At 39.3% G+C, this 12,468-nt stretch overlaps 1 protein-coding gene across 20 annotated transcripts in view; it reads right to left on the reverse strand.

Moving 5' to 3' along the window:
- The window catches only part of kcnt1b (potassium sodium-activated channel subfamily T member 1b), a 74,855-nt gene that overhangs the window by 9,445 nt on the left and 52,942 nt on the right, over nucleotides 1-12,468 (reverse strand). For 6 of the 20 annotated variants that reach the window (XM_026188967.1, XM_026188963.1, XM_026188961.1 and 3 more), the window contains 12 exons: nucleotides 12,141-12,313; nucleotides 11,095-11,166; nucleotides 8,179-8,313; nucleotides 7,359-7,470; nucleotides 7,024-7,119; nucleotides 5,800-5,901; nucleotides 5,344-5,427; nucleotides 5,115-5,243; nucleotides 4,652-4,672; nucleotides 4,151-4,448; nucleotides 1,774-1,836; nucleotides 1,480-1,530 (listed from right to left, as the gene is read on the reverse strand). In XM_026188967.1, the coding sequence (XP_026044752.1) occupies nucleotides 1,480-1,530; nucleotides 1,774-1,836; nucleotides 4,151-4,448; nucleotides 4,652-4,672; nucleotides 5,115-5,243; nucleotides 5,344-5,427; nucleotides 5,800-5,901; nucleotides 7,024-7,119; nucleotides 7,359-7,470; nucleotides 8,179-8,313; nucleotides 11,095-11,166; nucleotides 12,141-12,313 (1,336 nt within the window). The other 14 variants (XM_026188978.1, XM_026188980.1, XM_026188982.1 and 11 more) reach the window with 10 other exon arrangements.

Here is a 12,468-nt window from a genome sequence, read left to right on the forward strand (position 1 = left end):
TATTGTGGCACTAAAATAACTACAGATTGGTCTTGTTCTAATTTAGAAACCTTCGATTTTTAGCTCAAACGTGTGAAACAAATTACAGGAAAAGAACCGAATCCTGTTCGATCCTCTTTTATGCCGTGCGTCATCATTTGTTCTGAGGGAGCACCTTTATCTTTATGGTTCAAAAGCTGGCCTCAAACAAGATGACCACAAAGCACTTTTATAAGTATGAAAATGTTGTCAATCCACAGACTGTGTATTAAAAATAAAATTAGAAACTAAAGGACGCTCCACATTCAAAAGAGATTTTCCAATCATGAGGCAGGCCTGTCTGAAAGCATACCCTGGTTTTATTGCCCTTTCAGGCTCTAATGGGGGCCATAATTTACATGTGCTGAGTTAAATAAGACTTGGAACCATCGATTACGACTGTAAACTCATTAGAAAAGCATTTTCTGAAGTCACCAGAGAGCACTTGGGTCATTTCCTACAGACTTCTACAATCAGATTTCTTTCTGGAGCCAGAGGAGTTGCCCCCTGCTAATACTGAGATGACACATCCTTGCTGGCTTTGCTTTTAAGAGCCACTAGCATAATGTCCACATTATAGCGAGTCTGTGTGTGAAACATATGTTATCATCCTTACAGTCACCAGAACTCAACCCAATCGAACACCGCTGTAAGACTTTCACTGTTACGGCAGTGAAGGAAAATATCTTTGGAATAATTTTGTTCCACCCTGCCAGCAGAGTGTTGCAGTCTTTCAGTATCACCCGCCTTTATATTCTGATTTTTATTTCCTCCCTCTATATTTATTCTTTCCACACAGTGCTCTTGGCGTGCACATTTTGCATAACTACACTAAAGCGAGAAGTTAAACCACTGGAAGTCGCTAAAAAAGCAATATTTTTGGTGAATGTTAAGTTGCTCTTTAAATAAAATTGAGAGCACTCCAGTGTGCAGGAGTACAGAACCACAAGATATATTACCAGAGCAAAAACGCTGAGAGGTAAAAAGAGCTCAAACTGACTACAATCAGCTCAAACTTGACTTCTTTGGGGAAGTGGCCATGGCATAAAGTTAATACACTCTGAGGTGCACTGACATGTGAAAGTAACAGACATGGAGGAGGAAAAGAGCCCCGCTTCCTCCAACATGTTTACTTTCTACATCAGACCACCTCCGACACTCGTCGTCTTTTATACATTTATAGAATACAATCTATCCTTCCATCCACAGACATAATGCACTCCGCTCCACTCTTTAAGCCATACTCTGATGCCCTGCAGTACTCTAGCCATTTGGGACGTCACCTCACAGGAACACAATGCAGAAAGACCAGATAGAGATCGAAAAAGAGAGGGAGAGAGTAGAGTGAGAGACTTGCTGCTGACCTACTGCTGACTCTGGCAGGGGACACACTCACATAAAAAACACACGCACACTCACACTCATGCAGTAAAGTTGCAGTACTGTGATCAACCAGCTAACCTGACAGCCTGGTCCCCTCTGAATACGGGTGCTCTGAAATGGCCTGCAACTCTAAGCAACGGCAGTCACTGTTAACTTCAACGTCCTAATGTATTCATTTGTACTCAAGTTATACGCCAAATAAAACAGATTATATAACTAAAGAGATAAGATAACATCTACAGTTAAGCATTCTTTTTGGTGGGCAAATGCTATTCTTCATTGGATGCTGGCGAAAGGACAAATTCCTTTCTGCACAAGGTGGACGTAATCACTCACATGTTGCAAATGAGTTATAAACAGCACACAAATTACCTTGCAAATATCCTAGATTTACTCGATTCATGACATCGCTCGCAGTGAGATTAGAAACATCCTCTACAAGCCAAAAGGGGAAGGAAGACAGAAGAGGCAGAGAAAGGAGGTTAAAAAAAAAAACAAGAACAAGAAACAAAAAAAATATCAGGCAGGCAGCAAAAGCATCTGCAGATTCAAAAAAAAGAAAACAACAATCAAAAAAACTCTTAAAAGTGTGAGAGCAATGCAAAGAGGCCATGCATCAGTGTGTGCACAGAATCACTTCCAAATTATTAATCTGTCACATCCTGCTGCAGAAATCCTCACTGACATTCATGGTTCTTTAGAAGATCTTGAACTTCAGGAGTTCTTCCTGAAACGTATTTAATTGACACATTACAACACATCTGGAGCATGATTCTGCTGTTTTGTTTTGAGCCGTGAAGCTGGGAGGAGGCAAAAACGAAAGAAAAAGTGAACTGAAAAGAATGCAGGCAATTTCACTCTGTAATTGCAGTCTTGAATGCAACTGAGACGAGGTTCGTGCTCCTGCATCCTCATGCGTGATGTGTTCATATCCACATGATGGTATGATCATGACTGCGAGGTGGTGTGCGTCTGAGTTATGACACACGGAAGAGGAGTTTGATGGGTGTGAAAGTGATGTGAGAAAATGAGGTTTTCTGAAGGTCAGTGACGATGCAGTGCGATGTCGATGATCTGTACTAACAAGCCTCACATTACTATGTGTTCATGGGAAATGAGATGAGGTAAAAGAAAACAAAAATGACTGGAATACAGATCGGAGGGTTAAATAACTTTCTCAAACACAGCTGCTTGCACTGCAGAAATAATTTAACCAGCTGAGAGAAGCATCAATTAGTGAAGCAAAAGAATCTCATGAACTTGATCCTGAAACCTGAACTTATCAGACTCTAGAGTGTCCTTGCTTCTAAAATTTAAGCTCATGAATATACTTCACCACCAGGCTCAGAAAGTACTTTTGCAGCTGATGCTACGGCCCATTGATTCAGTACGTGCAATCTTATTAAGGCTAACAGGGCCAGTTTATTATATCTCGATTTAAACTGATAACACAGTGACAATGAAATTTGTGGTGGTGCATAGATATGTGACTTTGAGACTTTGAGATGGTCAATATCATTATTATTACGCATCAGAGCAAAGCCCAGTAAAACCAACAGGTGGTAACAGAGTAGGCAACTGAGGAAAGGCAACAAGTGTTCTCAAACAAATGCAAGAACTCATTCTGCAGCTGTATGTAGTAATGGTACCCGTGTTTAATCAAGGAACTCATGGGAGTTCCGCACATAAGGCAGTGATAACAAAGGCACTGTATGTGTAACTGCCTGTGGCATGAAATCAGTCACATGCTATTCTTGATCTGAGCAGATTACAGTGTTCAGGAACAATACAAAAATAAAATCTTTAGCCTGTCCCAGCTTCTAAAATTCTCTGTAGTATAATCTTTGGTTTTTGGATCATTAAAAAACAAGCAGCCTAAAGAGATCCATCTGGGGTGACATTTTCACCATTTTCACTACTAGAAAAAGCGTCGTAAGTAGCTCAAATAAGTCAAAAGATATAGACGCCAAAACAAACATCCATTACAGAGGACATAAATGAATAGGCTGGTTCTCAGGGGGCTATAAATATTTTGAATAATAAGAGCACAGGCCTGGCCTGATTAGTCTCTTGTGCCAAATAGCCAGGGTGCTTTTGTGGCAACATCATAAATCAGTTATCCACAGGGTTCAGGTCCCCCAGTTCTTAGCAACAAGGACTATGAGCAGCCACTTAATGACATCAAGAACCACCACACCTGAGCAGCTAGCAGAAACTGGGAGACGAGATGGACAGGGTTAGCTGGCTAGTAGCATCCTTTTAGAATAAGATGCTTACATACCGCACCCTTCAAAAAACCCTCTCTCAGAAATTGGGCTTTCAGTTTATATGACTTTAATCAGATCTTTATAGCTGGATTCACACTACTATGCTGTGTGGACTTGAATGTCTGTGACTTCTGAACTAAAGGTTTCCTTCTTTGACTTTTCTTAGGCTTCACTCACTGCGATTTAACTCAACCAGTTACAGGATTTCTGCATCCAAAGCTTCTGTGACCTCAAAGTCATGTTTACAGAACTGAGACTCCAATCTGCAACAAACATTATAATTAGCATTATTATTCATTTTCTGGGACATTATGACTAATATTTACAAATTAAATACAAAGAAATACAATCATTAATTAAAATAACTGATTAGAGCAGCTGAACTGTATCTAGTCCTATACAATAAGCTATACTGAGTAATATCTTTCAACCTAAAGCATCAATATATCCTCATATATCATAACATCAGCTGTTCCACTCACCGTATCCCACAGTGGGGAGGCCCAGGTGCTTCATGCGATTCTTGACCAGCTCGGACAGCTCCTGTCGCTCGGAGCGCCGATACAGATTCAGTCTCTGCTGTGAGATGCGCTCCGCTCTGGTCGACGGTTTGACGTTCTTCCTGCTCAGCCGCCGAGCCCACTGCATGCTCTTCTTCCTTAGCAGCGGGTGCTCCGATTGGTCACTCGTGGTGGAGTTTCTGTAGCCCGTCTTCTCCTTCCAGGATCCTCCACGATCACGGTGCTCCTCACCCTGCTCCACGTTGATGGACACCTGAGACTGGAATGGTAAGATGGAAATGTGAATGCTGGATTCTGTGAGGAAAGCGTGCACTATAAGAATAAGAAACAAACAAACTTTTGATATTTAAAAAAAAAAAAAATACCAGTAAAGTTTTTTTTTTTTTTTTTTTACTTTGCCTGCTTTAAGCAAAAAGGAGTCAGCTGACGTAATAAACAGAATCAAGCCTGTTTGGACCTTACCTGTGCATTACTGTCCCTGCACTGGAATACAAGGACAGACAGACATCCAAACAAAAAGAGATGCAATGAAAGATGAGGGCATTCAGAGCAAACAAATGTTCGAAGCCTTAAACATCAGCATATGGAAGCTTATTTATTTATAACTGTATTAATAGCAGTATGTGAGAGTCAGTCAAAAATATAAATCTAATTTCATTGCTTGACATGAATTTCTGTCAGCTGGAATGTATCTGTATTAAGAAATGAATGGTAAATGTGCAGCCTCAAACAAAGGAAAGGCAATTTAGGGAATAGGACATACAAGCTGAAGAATAAGCAAGAGTATCAAAGGAGAAGGACTCAAGCAAAAACTAAAGGAGGGAATGATTAATAGATGGTAGCTGAATTCAAACCACAGGCAAAAGCTGACACCAAATCCAAGACCAGGACTCAGATACTGAGTATCTGATCAAAGTGAACTTGCCTCTGAGGTTGAGAACATATGCGACTCGGTCCGGTAGATCCCGATGGGAATCTCAGCGCTGGAGGAGCAAAGTTTCTGGAAGAGTCTGCCGTAGGTCCTGATCCACAGGTCCTCCTCTGTGATCTTCATCTGAAGTGAGAGATTGACGATAAAGTTGCTGCACATCACAGATGAAATTACTAAAATGCACAAATCACTTGGTAAGATGCAAAAGTAAATTTCCACATACAGCACATAGGTACCCAGAACCAGGCGTGGTGTCCAGACCAAGGAGAAGCCTGATGATGGCAATCATGTAGTCCTTGACAAATGACTGTGGTTTAAAAAAATAAGTTTAAAAGCTTTCGCAAACACATTTTGCAATTGCTCTGAGGGGAAGTTTTCTTTATAACACCTGCAATAAATTATTTTATCCTGTGCATTATGCTCATTAATATTTAATGGCACAAATGTTCTTTTGTAGGATATTCATTTGAGGCTTAAACACATAAAAAAAAACCCACATTTACTTTAGACAATAAACTGCACCTTACTAGGAAATACTGATGTAACAGCCGTTACCTTTTTAGACACAACTTTCAGACAGAGGAACTAGTGCAGCACAAATTCTAAGGATGAAATCGCTGACAGACAGGTCTATATTTAACTATTTCATAACGAACTAGTTCAAAGTCTGTTATCCCACCTGGTAAAGTAGTGTATCCAGCATGCTGATACTGAACACTCTGCCTGCAGCAAACGGCAGCCGGAACATGAAAGCCAGGTTGGAGCCCTTATCACGCTCTATCTGGAAGCAAAAAACAAAATACAAACAAAAAAAAGGAGCCAAAAAAAGATTTAAGAAAGAGTGGGGATACATACAAGCTTTATCTGTTAGTAATGATGATTTAACTGCATTAAACAAATGCATTCATTCACAAGAGGCCTGAAGTGTGACAAAAATTATTAATGGGTTTATTTGATTTCCTGGAAAGTAAGCTAACTCTTTAAATGTCATATAAACTCACCCGACCATGTTGTTTAGTACAGCTGTTAAACTAACTGTTAACACAAAAATCTATTCGGCTGATTGAAGCAGCAACACTCAGTGATTTTAGGCATGTAGACATGGTCAAGAGACCTGCTAAAATTCAAACTGAGCAGCAGAATGGGGAAGAAAGGTGACTTTAAATGTGGTGTGGGTATTGCTACCAGATAGTTTGGTCTGAATATTTCAGAAACTGCTGATCTACTGGGATTTTCCTGCACAACCATCTCTAGGGTTTATATAGAATAATCTGAAAAAGAGAAAAATGGCTCATTGATACCAAAATTCAGAGGAGGATGGCCACGCTGCTTCATAGGAAGGCAACAGTAACAGTAACTCAAATGACCAGTTGTTACAACCAAGGTATGCAGAAAAGCTTCTCTGAATGCACAACACAACAAAATGTGAAGATGATGGGCTACAGCAGCACCTTGTGCCCCTATCGACAGTTAAGAACAGATTTGTGGTGAAGCTAAACCAAAAAAAGCATATTGAAAAAAACACTGCCTGGTCTGATTAGTCTGGTTTTCTGTTGCAATGGTGATGGTGTGCTCAGAAAATGGGTGTAAAGAACATAAATGCATAGATCCACCTGCTTTGCATGTCATATCAGACTGGTGTGGTGGTATAATGGTGTGAAGGATATTTTTTGGGACACTTTGGCACTTTAGTACCAGCTGAGCATCATTTAAAAGCCATAGCCTGCTGTATCGTTGCTGACCATGCCCATCCCTTTATGACCACAGCGTAACCATGTTCTGACAGTTGCTTCCAGAACATGGACACACCATGTCACAAAGCTCAAATTATCTCAAACAAGGCAAAGACTTCACTGTACTCAAATGACTTCCACAGCCACCAGATCTCAATCCAATACAGCACCTTTGGGATGTGGTAGAACAGGAAATTGTCATCATGGATGTGCAGCCAAATCTGTAGCAGCTGTGTGAATCTATGCCACGAAGAATTACAGCAGTTCTGAAAGCAAATTGGGTCCAACTTAAAACTAGCAAAGTGTACACAAAAATTGGCCAGATGAGTTTATACAGTGCAAAAAGGTAAAAAAAAAGAAAAAAAAAAAAAGAAGACTTCATAGGCTGCAAGTTATAATGCACAACCCAAAGTGCTTACACTTCTCTTTGGGATACTGAGATATTTTTCGATTGTCCAGAAAATAAAACGATCTAAGTCAAAGACACTGAACACGAAACACTCACCTTTTCCAGTTTGGAGAGTGCGAGTGAGTAGCAGTCCTTGGCTCTGAACTGCATGAACCTCATGTTGGATGGATGCGTGAGCTCAGTGATGATGCTGAGACTGGGGAACAACCTGAGTGTGGAGGAAATAAAGTGAGAGGGATGTCAGTGGAAAGACAAAATGCTTTGTGTTGAGAGAGACATGGTGTGGCAGTGATAAATGCTTTTAATTTTAGTTGCTAAATAAATGAGCAGTTTCACAGCTTTGGCAGCTGTAGTTTGTCTTTGAGATGAGCTCTGCCTTTCTGTAAACCCCCTCTAAAAGCTTATATTTGCTCTTTGGCTTTGCAGTAAGAACAGACGAAGACATTAATTAAGTGAATCTGGTGCACACTTGGGCCAAAACCAGAATCTTGACTCATACATAACAAGGGTGAGCTCGCACAAGGCGATCTATACTGTGGTCAAAAACATTAGACTCCCCAAAATTCACTGTGTTAAGTGCGATTGCCGTACTCTGGTTTTGTTAGACGTGGGCATGTTAACAAGAGCTAACGAGAACTCCAACATGTTCTCAACGACAGCTGTCTCTGTGAAAAATGCTTTAGTACAGTAATCACCAAGCATGACACCTCTTCCCCAACAGAGGCACAAAATACATAAAATCATGAACCTTTTTCTCTGCAAAGTGAGAAAGACAGAGGCCAAGCGCACAAAGAGGAGAGAAGCTGAGATGAACTTAATGAACTTGTTCCTGGATCAATAAGATGAGTGGGGGAGTGAGAACAATTGAGACTGGTGGGAGGACACCTTTGAGTTTTTAAAGCACGCTCTATGTTACCTGAACATTGTCTGGACATTGACGATGGTCTTGGCATCTGCCATGTAGTCTTCCTCAGCACTCATAGTGCTCTCCTTGTCCACAACGACCAAGTTGTCAGCATAGATGATACCACACTGCAGCAGGTTGTCCAAGCTGTCCCATTCAGAAAGCAGCAGTGATTAATAGGTTATGACATGTTAGAAAACGGTAAATATAAGAGTAATATAGTAAATACAACCCCAACTCCAAAAAAGTTGGAATCATGTAAAATTTAAAAACAGAATTCAATGACTTGCAAATCTGATAAACCCACATTGTATTCACTAAAGAATATATAAAACATATAAAACAAATGTGTGAACTGAGACATTTTCCTATTTCATGAAAAATATTAGTCAAGTTTGAATTTGAAGAAAGCAACACCTTTCAAAAAAGTGTGAATGAGAGAAACAGCTGGAAGAACATTTTGCAACTAATTAGGTTAACTGGCAACAGATCGGTAACATGATTTGATATATATTTTTAAAAAAAGAGCATTGTGGAATAGTAAAGGGTAGAGGTTCACTAATCTGCAAAAAACAGTGCTTATAAATTTAGGAAATATTTCATAATAATGTTTCTCAATATGTTCCTGTGAATATCTCATCATCTACAGTACATAACATCATCAAAACAGCAAAAATTAATAATGGATGTTCGTGGTCTTCGGACCCTCAGGCGGCTGTCATGGAGATGCCTGCATGGCCTCAGGAACACTTCCAGAAATCTTTGTCTGTTAAAATAGTTCACCAGGTTAAACCTCTGTGATGCAAACATGGATGCTGCGTCCTCTGAACTAAAGAGCAGAGGGACCATTCTGCTTGTTATCAGAGCTCCATTCAAAAATATGCACGTCTCTATGTAGTGTGGTGCACATTAGTACACATGCAATTGTCAGCATGCATATCTTTAATGCCACTATCAATGCAGAATGTTACATACAGGTTTTACAGGCTACACAGAGTTACATAGAGTTTTACAGACTGAGCAGATGCAACATAGAGGTAAACACGGCCCTGTTCCAACATTTTTGAAATGTGTTGCTCCCATCAAATTCAAATTGAGCTGATTTTTTTATGGCACATTTCTCTCATTTTAAACATTTTAATGTTGCCTCTTTTAGACAGAAATTGGATTTATGATGTCCAAATCTGCATCGACCAAGAAGGTGAGGAGTTTACTAAGTGGATTTTTATGCATGAATAAATTATAATGAGCTGGACTGCAAAAACAAGTTTTAGATAGAGGTTAGTGGTTACTAAATATATTTATTTTTTGTCAGAATTGACGTGCACTACCAAGCACATTCAACATACCCAGGATATATTTCTGTTGTCTGGCTTACCCTACATCTAACATCAAGAACTAGACAAAGTAGTTGCATGAAAGGTTTTATCAACTCGATAGATTAAACTGGGGTTTAACCATCTAGTTATTCGTATGTTCACATGAGACGACCGGCACTGGCAGCATCTGACAGGCCTGACCGTCTGATGGACGAGTCTACTGGTAATTTTGGAGGTTAAACACACAATGCTGGCTGAAAGCAACACAGCTGCAGCAGACAAATTAGTGGTGTGAGCATCTAACGGGAAAACACTATTGAGTAGTTTAGTAAGAAACGTGCTTCTACAAATATGCTTTTAGTGATGGTAAGTATATTAATAAAGTCTAGCCATAAACCCAGAAAGCAAAACCAACAAAAATGCTGACTGTAAGCAGCATTACATAGTCAGCACTTTAAGACATGGAGGAAGCTGAGATTCTTACTGTTATTTCATTAAATAATATGTAGATGTGCATAGTAAAGTTTGAGTTTTTATTCTTTTAGCTGCGGCAACATGGCGATTAATGAAAAGAAATAAATCTAAAAACAGAAGTCGAATGTGGTTATAAACAATTTGATACAAGTTCAAGAAACAGGTCTCCTGTTTTTTATAAATTTAAGTTTTTAGAATAATTATTGTAAACCTGTTTGCAGGCAACATTTAAAAACTTAAGTTGCTTCTAAGAATATTTTCCAGAGAGCTGATTGGTCAGTTGGCGGGACTTTCGTGCCTGTTGCTCTCGTCTCGAGTACAACCTGCCCCGAAGCAGGTTAGATCTTCAGTATAAGTTACCATGGTGATGCACACCAGTAAGAGGTGAACTACCTTCATGAAACTGAAAACCAGAGTTACAAATCCAGCTTCGTAGTACACGCCTTTGGTTTACGGGACTGAATAAACGCAGCACATCTTCAACTGCATGTTTTCCATTTGTTTTTTTTCCATGACTCAACTAAAAGAATCATATTTGCAGAACTAAAAGTTAGGTTTCAATGTACAGTTGTCTCCATAAAGCTATTATTTTTGTTAATGTTTAGACTATAATGCTATGGTGACTCCCTCTTTACATTGTTCATTCATTTTTGTTTGCAAAGAAGCCATTTTTTCTTGACAGCTTAATTACACATTAGTGAAGTTTTTAAATCACTAGGTTCAAACTAACTACCACTTGTTTTCCCTGCTTCAGTCAAACACTGAGTGCTTGCTTTGTTCCAGCTCAAAAATCTGCAAGTAACAGCTGCAAGATGCACGTTTGAACGTCACTGACAAGCATCTTTGTCTTCTTCCTCAGGTAACACAGAAAAGATTAAAATGATTTAAAAATGTATTATATAGTTTGCAATCAAACTGCTACATTTGATTCAAATGTGCCTATAAAACACAAAATCAAATCAGCAGCAAATGTGTTCAAGAGCCATTAAAGATTACAGTGCATTTAAGTTGTTGTGTAACTGTGATGTCCAAGATGTCCTGGAGCTGTAGTTCTGCTGGCTGGATGAAAAATTATTTCATACATTAAGCTAGGTGATTAACCGAGTGCGTTTTCTTTTATAATATAAACACTTACTTATCAATTGTGCCGGCCATGAAGTAAACCATTGGAAAGCAGCAAATGGCCTCTAAGAAATGGTTGTCTGGCCTGCGGGAAACGGGAAACATGAATTGAGCATCCCACACTAATTATCTTTGTAAACCCCAGTGACAGATTACGAAACTGTACAAGTAATTTCCTGAAATCTGCCTGTTGATGAGGGCAGGAAAGATTTGTTTGAATTCATTATGGATTAAGAGAGAAATAAATTGTTCAATGCATTTGGAGGATTTATAAAAAACTGCCTGACATTTAAATTCCTGAGGGGGCCACTTTGTTTTCCTGGCCCTGTGTTTTTATCGTTCATCTGTTTCAGCAAACTGCAGAAATGAGGTCAAAGTTAATGAAGCCCGCAGTGGGTTAGAGCAGAAAAAATGGACCACTGCAACATGCATGCACAAAAATATACATGCCCTAACATACAAACACTGCAGACGTCTATGAATAATGCAGAGAAAAAAGAAACAGAGATAAAAAAAAAATATATAATTTCATCTTTTGTCATCCACTGATTGACTGAATTTCTTAAATTGCAAACATAATTTTTTTTGTAAATCCTGAAATTCACTCCAGTTCTCTGTTTGGTGAACTTAATCATATACAGTACACAGCTTTTTCTCAATGTTGGGGCTAGGTTAACAAGTATATCCTTCCAGGTATAATAAGCAAGCCCTTATAGAGATATTATATTGCTGTCATTTTCATGCCTGCACCATAATCTGCTGCCTGTAACATCTGAAACTGCTAAAATAATGATCCTATAGAGAAGTCCATGCACCGCAATAATGATAAACCAGTCTCATCAACACTGTGCAGTAACACTGACATCCATGTAACAAAGAGAGGGCCTCCTTCATTGGTTATATCATCATCAACTATTCTTAAAAAGCACACAAAAAAACAAGTTTTATAAGACTCTCAAATTCTTGTGATATTGAAAAGCTTTAGGCTTTCGCATCACTGTCAGGAAATCTAATAAACGCTGGTCTGGATGTGTTGGATGTTAGACTGAACAGTCTTACGGGTAGTCCAGTAGCAGCACTATGGGGTTGAGTTCTTTTCTGGGCCGATAATAAGCCCGCAGAGGGACGATGAAGTTGTAGAGACCATTTCCGGCCGTCTCTGCAGACACTATAATCAGCTTATTCTTGAAGCCGTATGCCTTGGCATCCTCGAAGCTGTTATGTGTGCAGCCCTGGATGGAGACAGACAATTCAACAGAAATTTAGTCAAGGTCTAGTATTCCTGTGCGCTTAGGAAACAAACCACAGGGCAGTTACTTACCACGACGATAAAACAGATGTTTAAAAAAAGCGTTGATTTTGTACTGTGAGTTTTCATTGAGTCTTA

The sequence above is a fragment of the Astatotilapia calliptera genome, chromosome 12, assembly GCF_900246225.1.
Source record: "Astatotilapia calliptera chromosome 12, fAstCal1.2, whole genome shotgun sequence".
Taxonomy (NCBI): Eukaryota; Metazoa; Chordata; class Actinopteri; order Cichliformes; family Cichlidae; genus Astatotilapia; species Astatotilapia calliptera.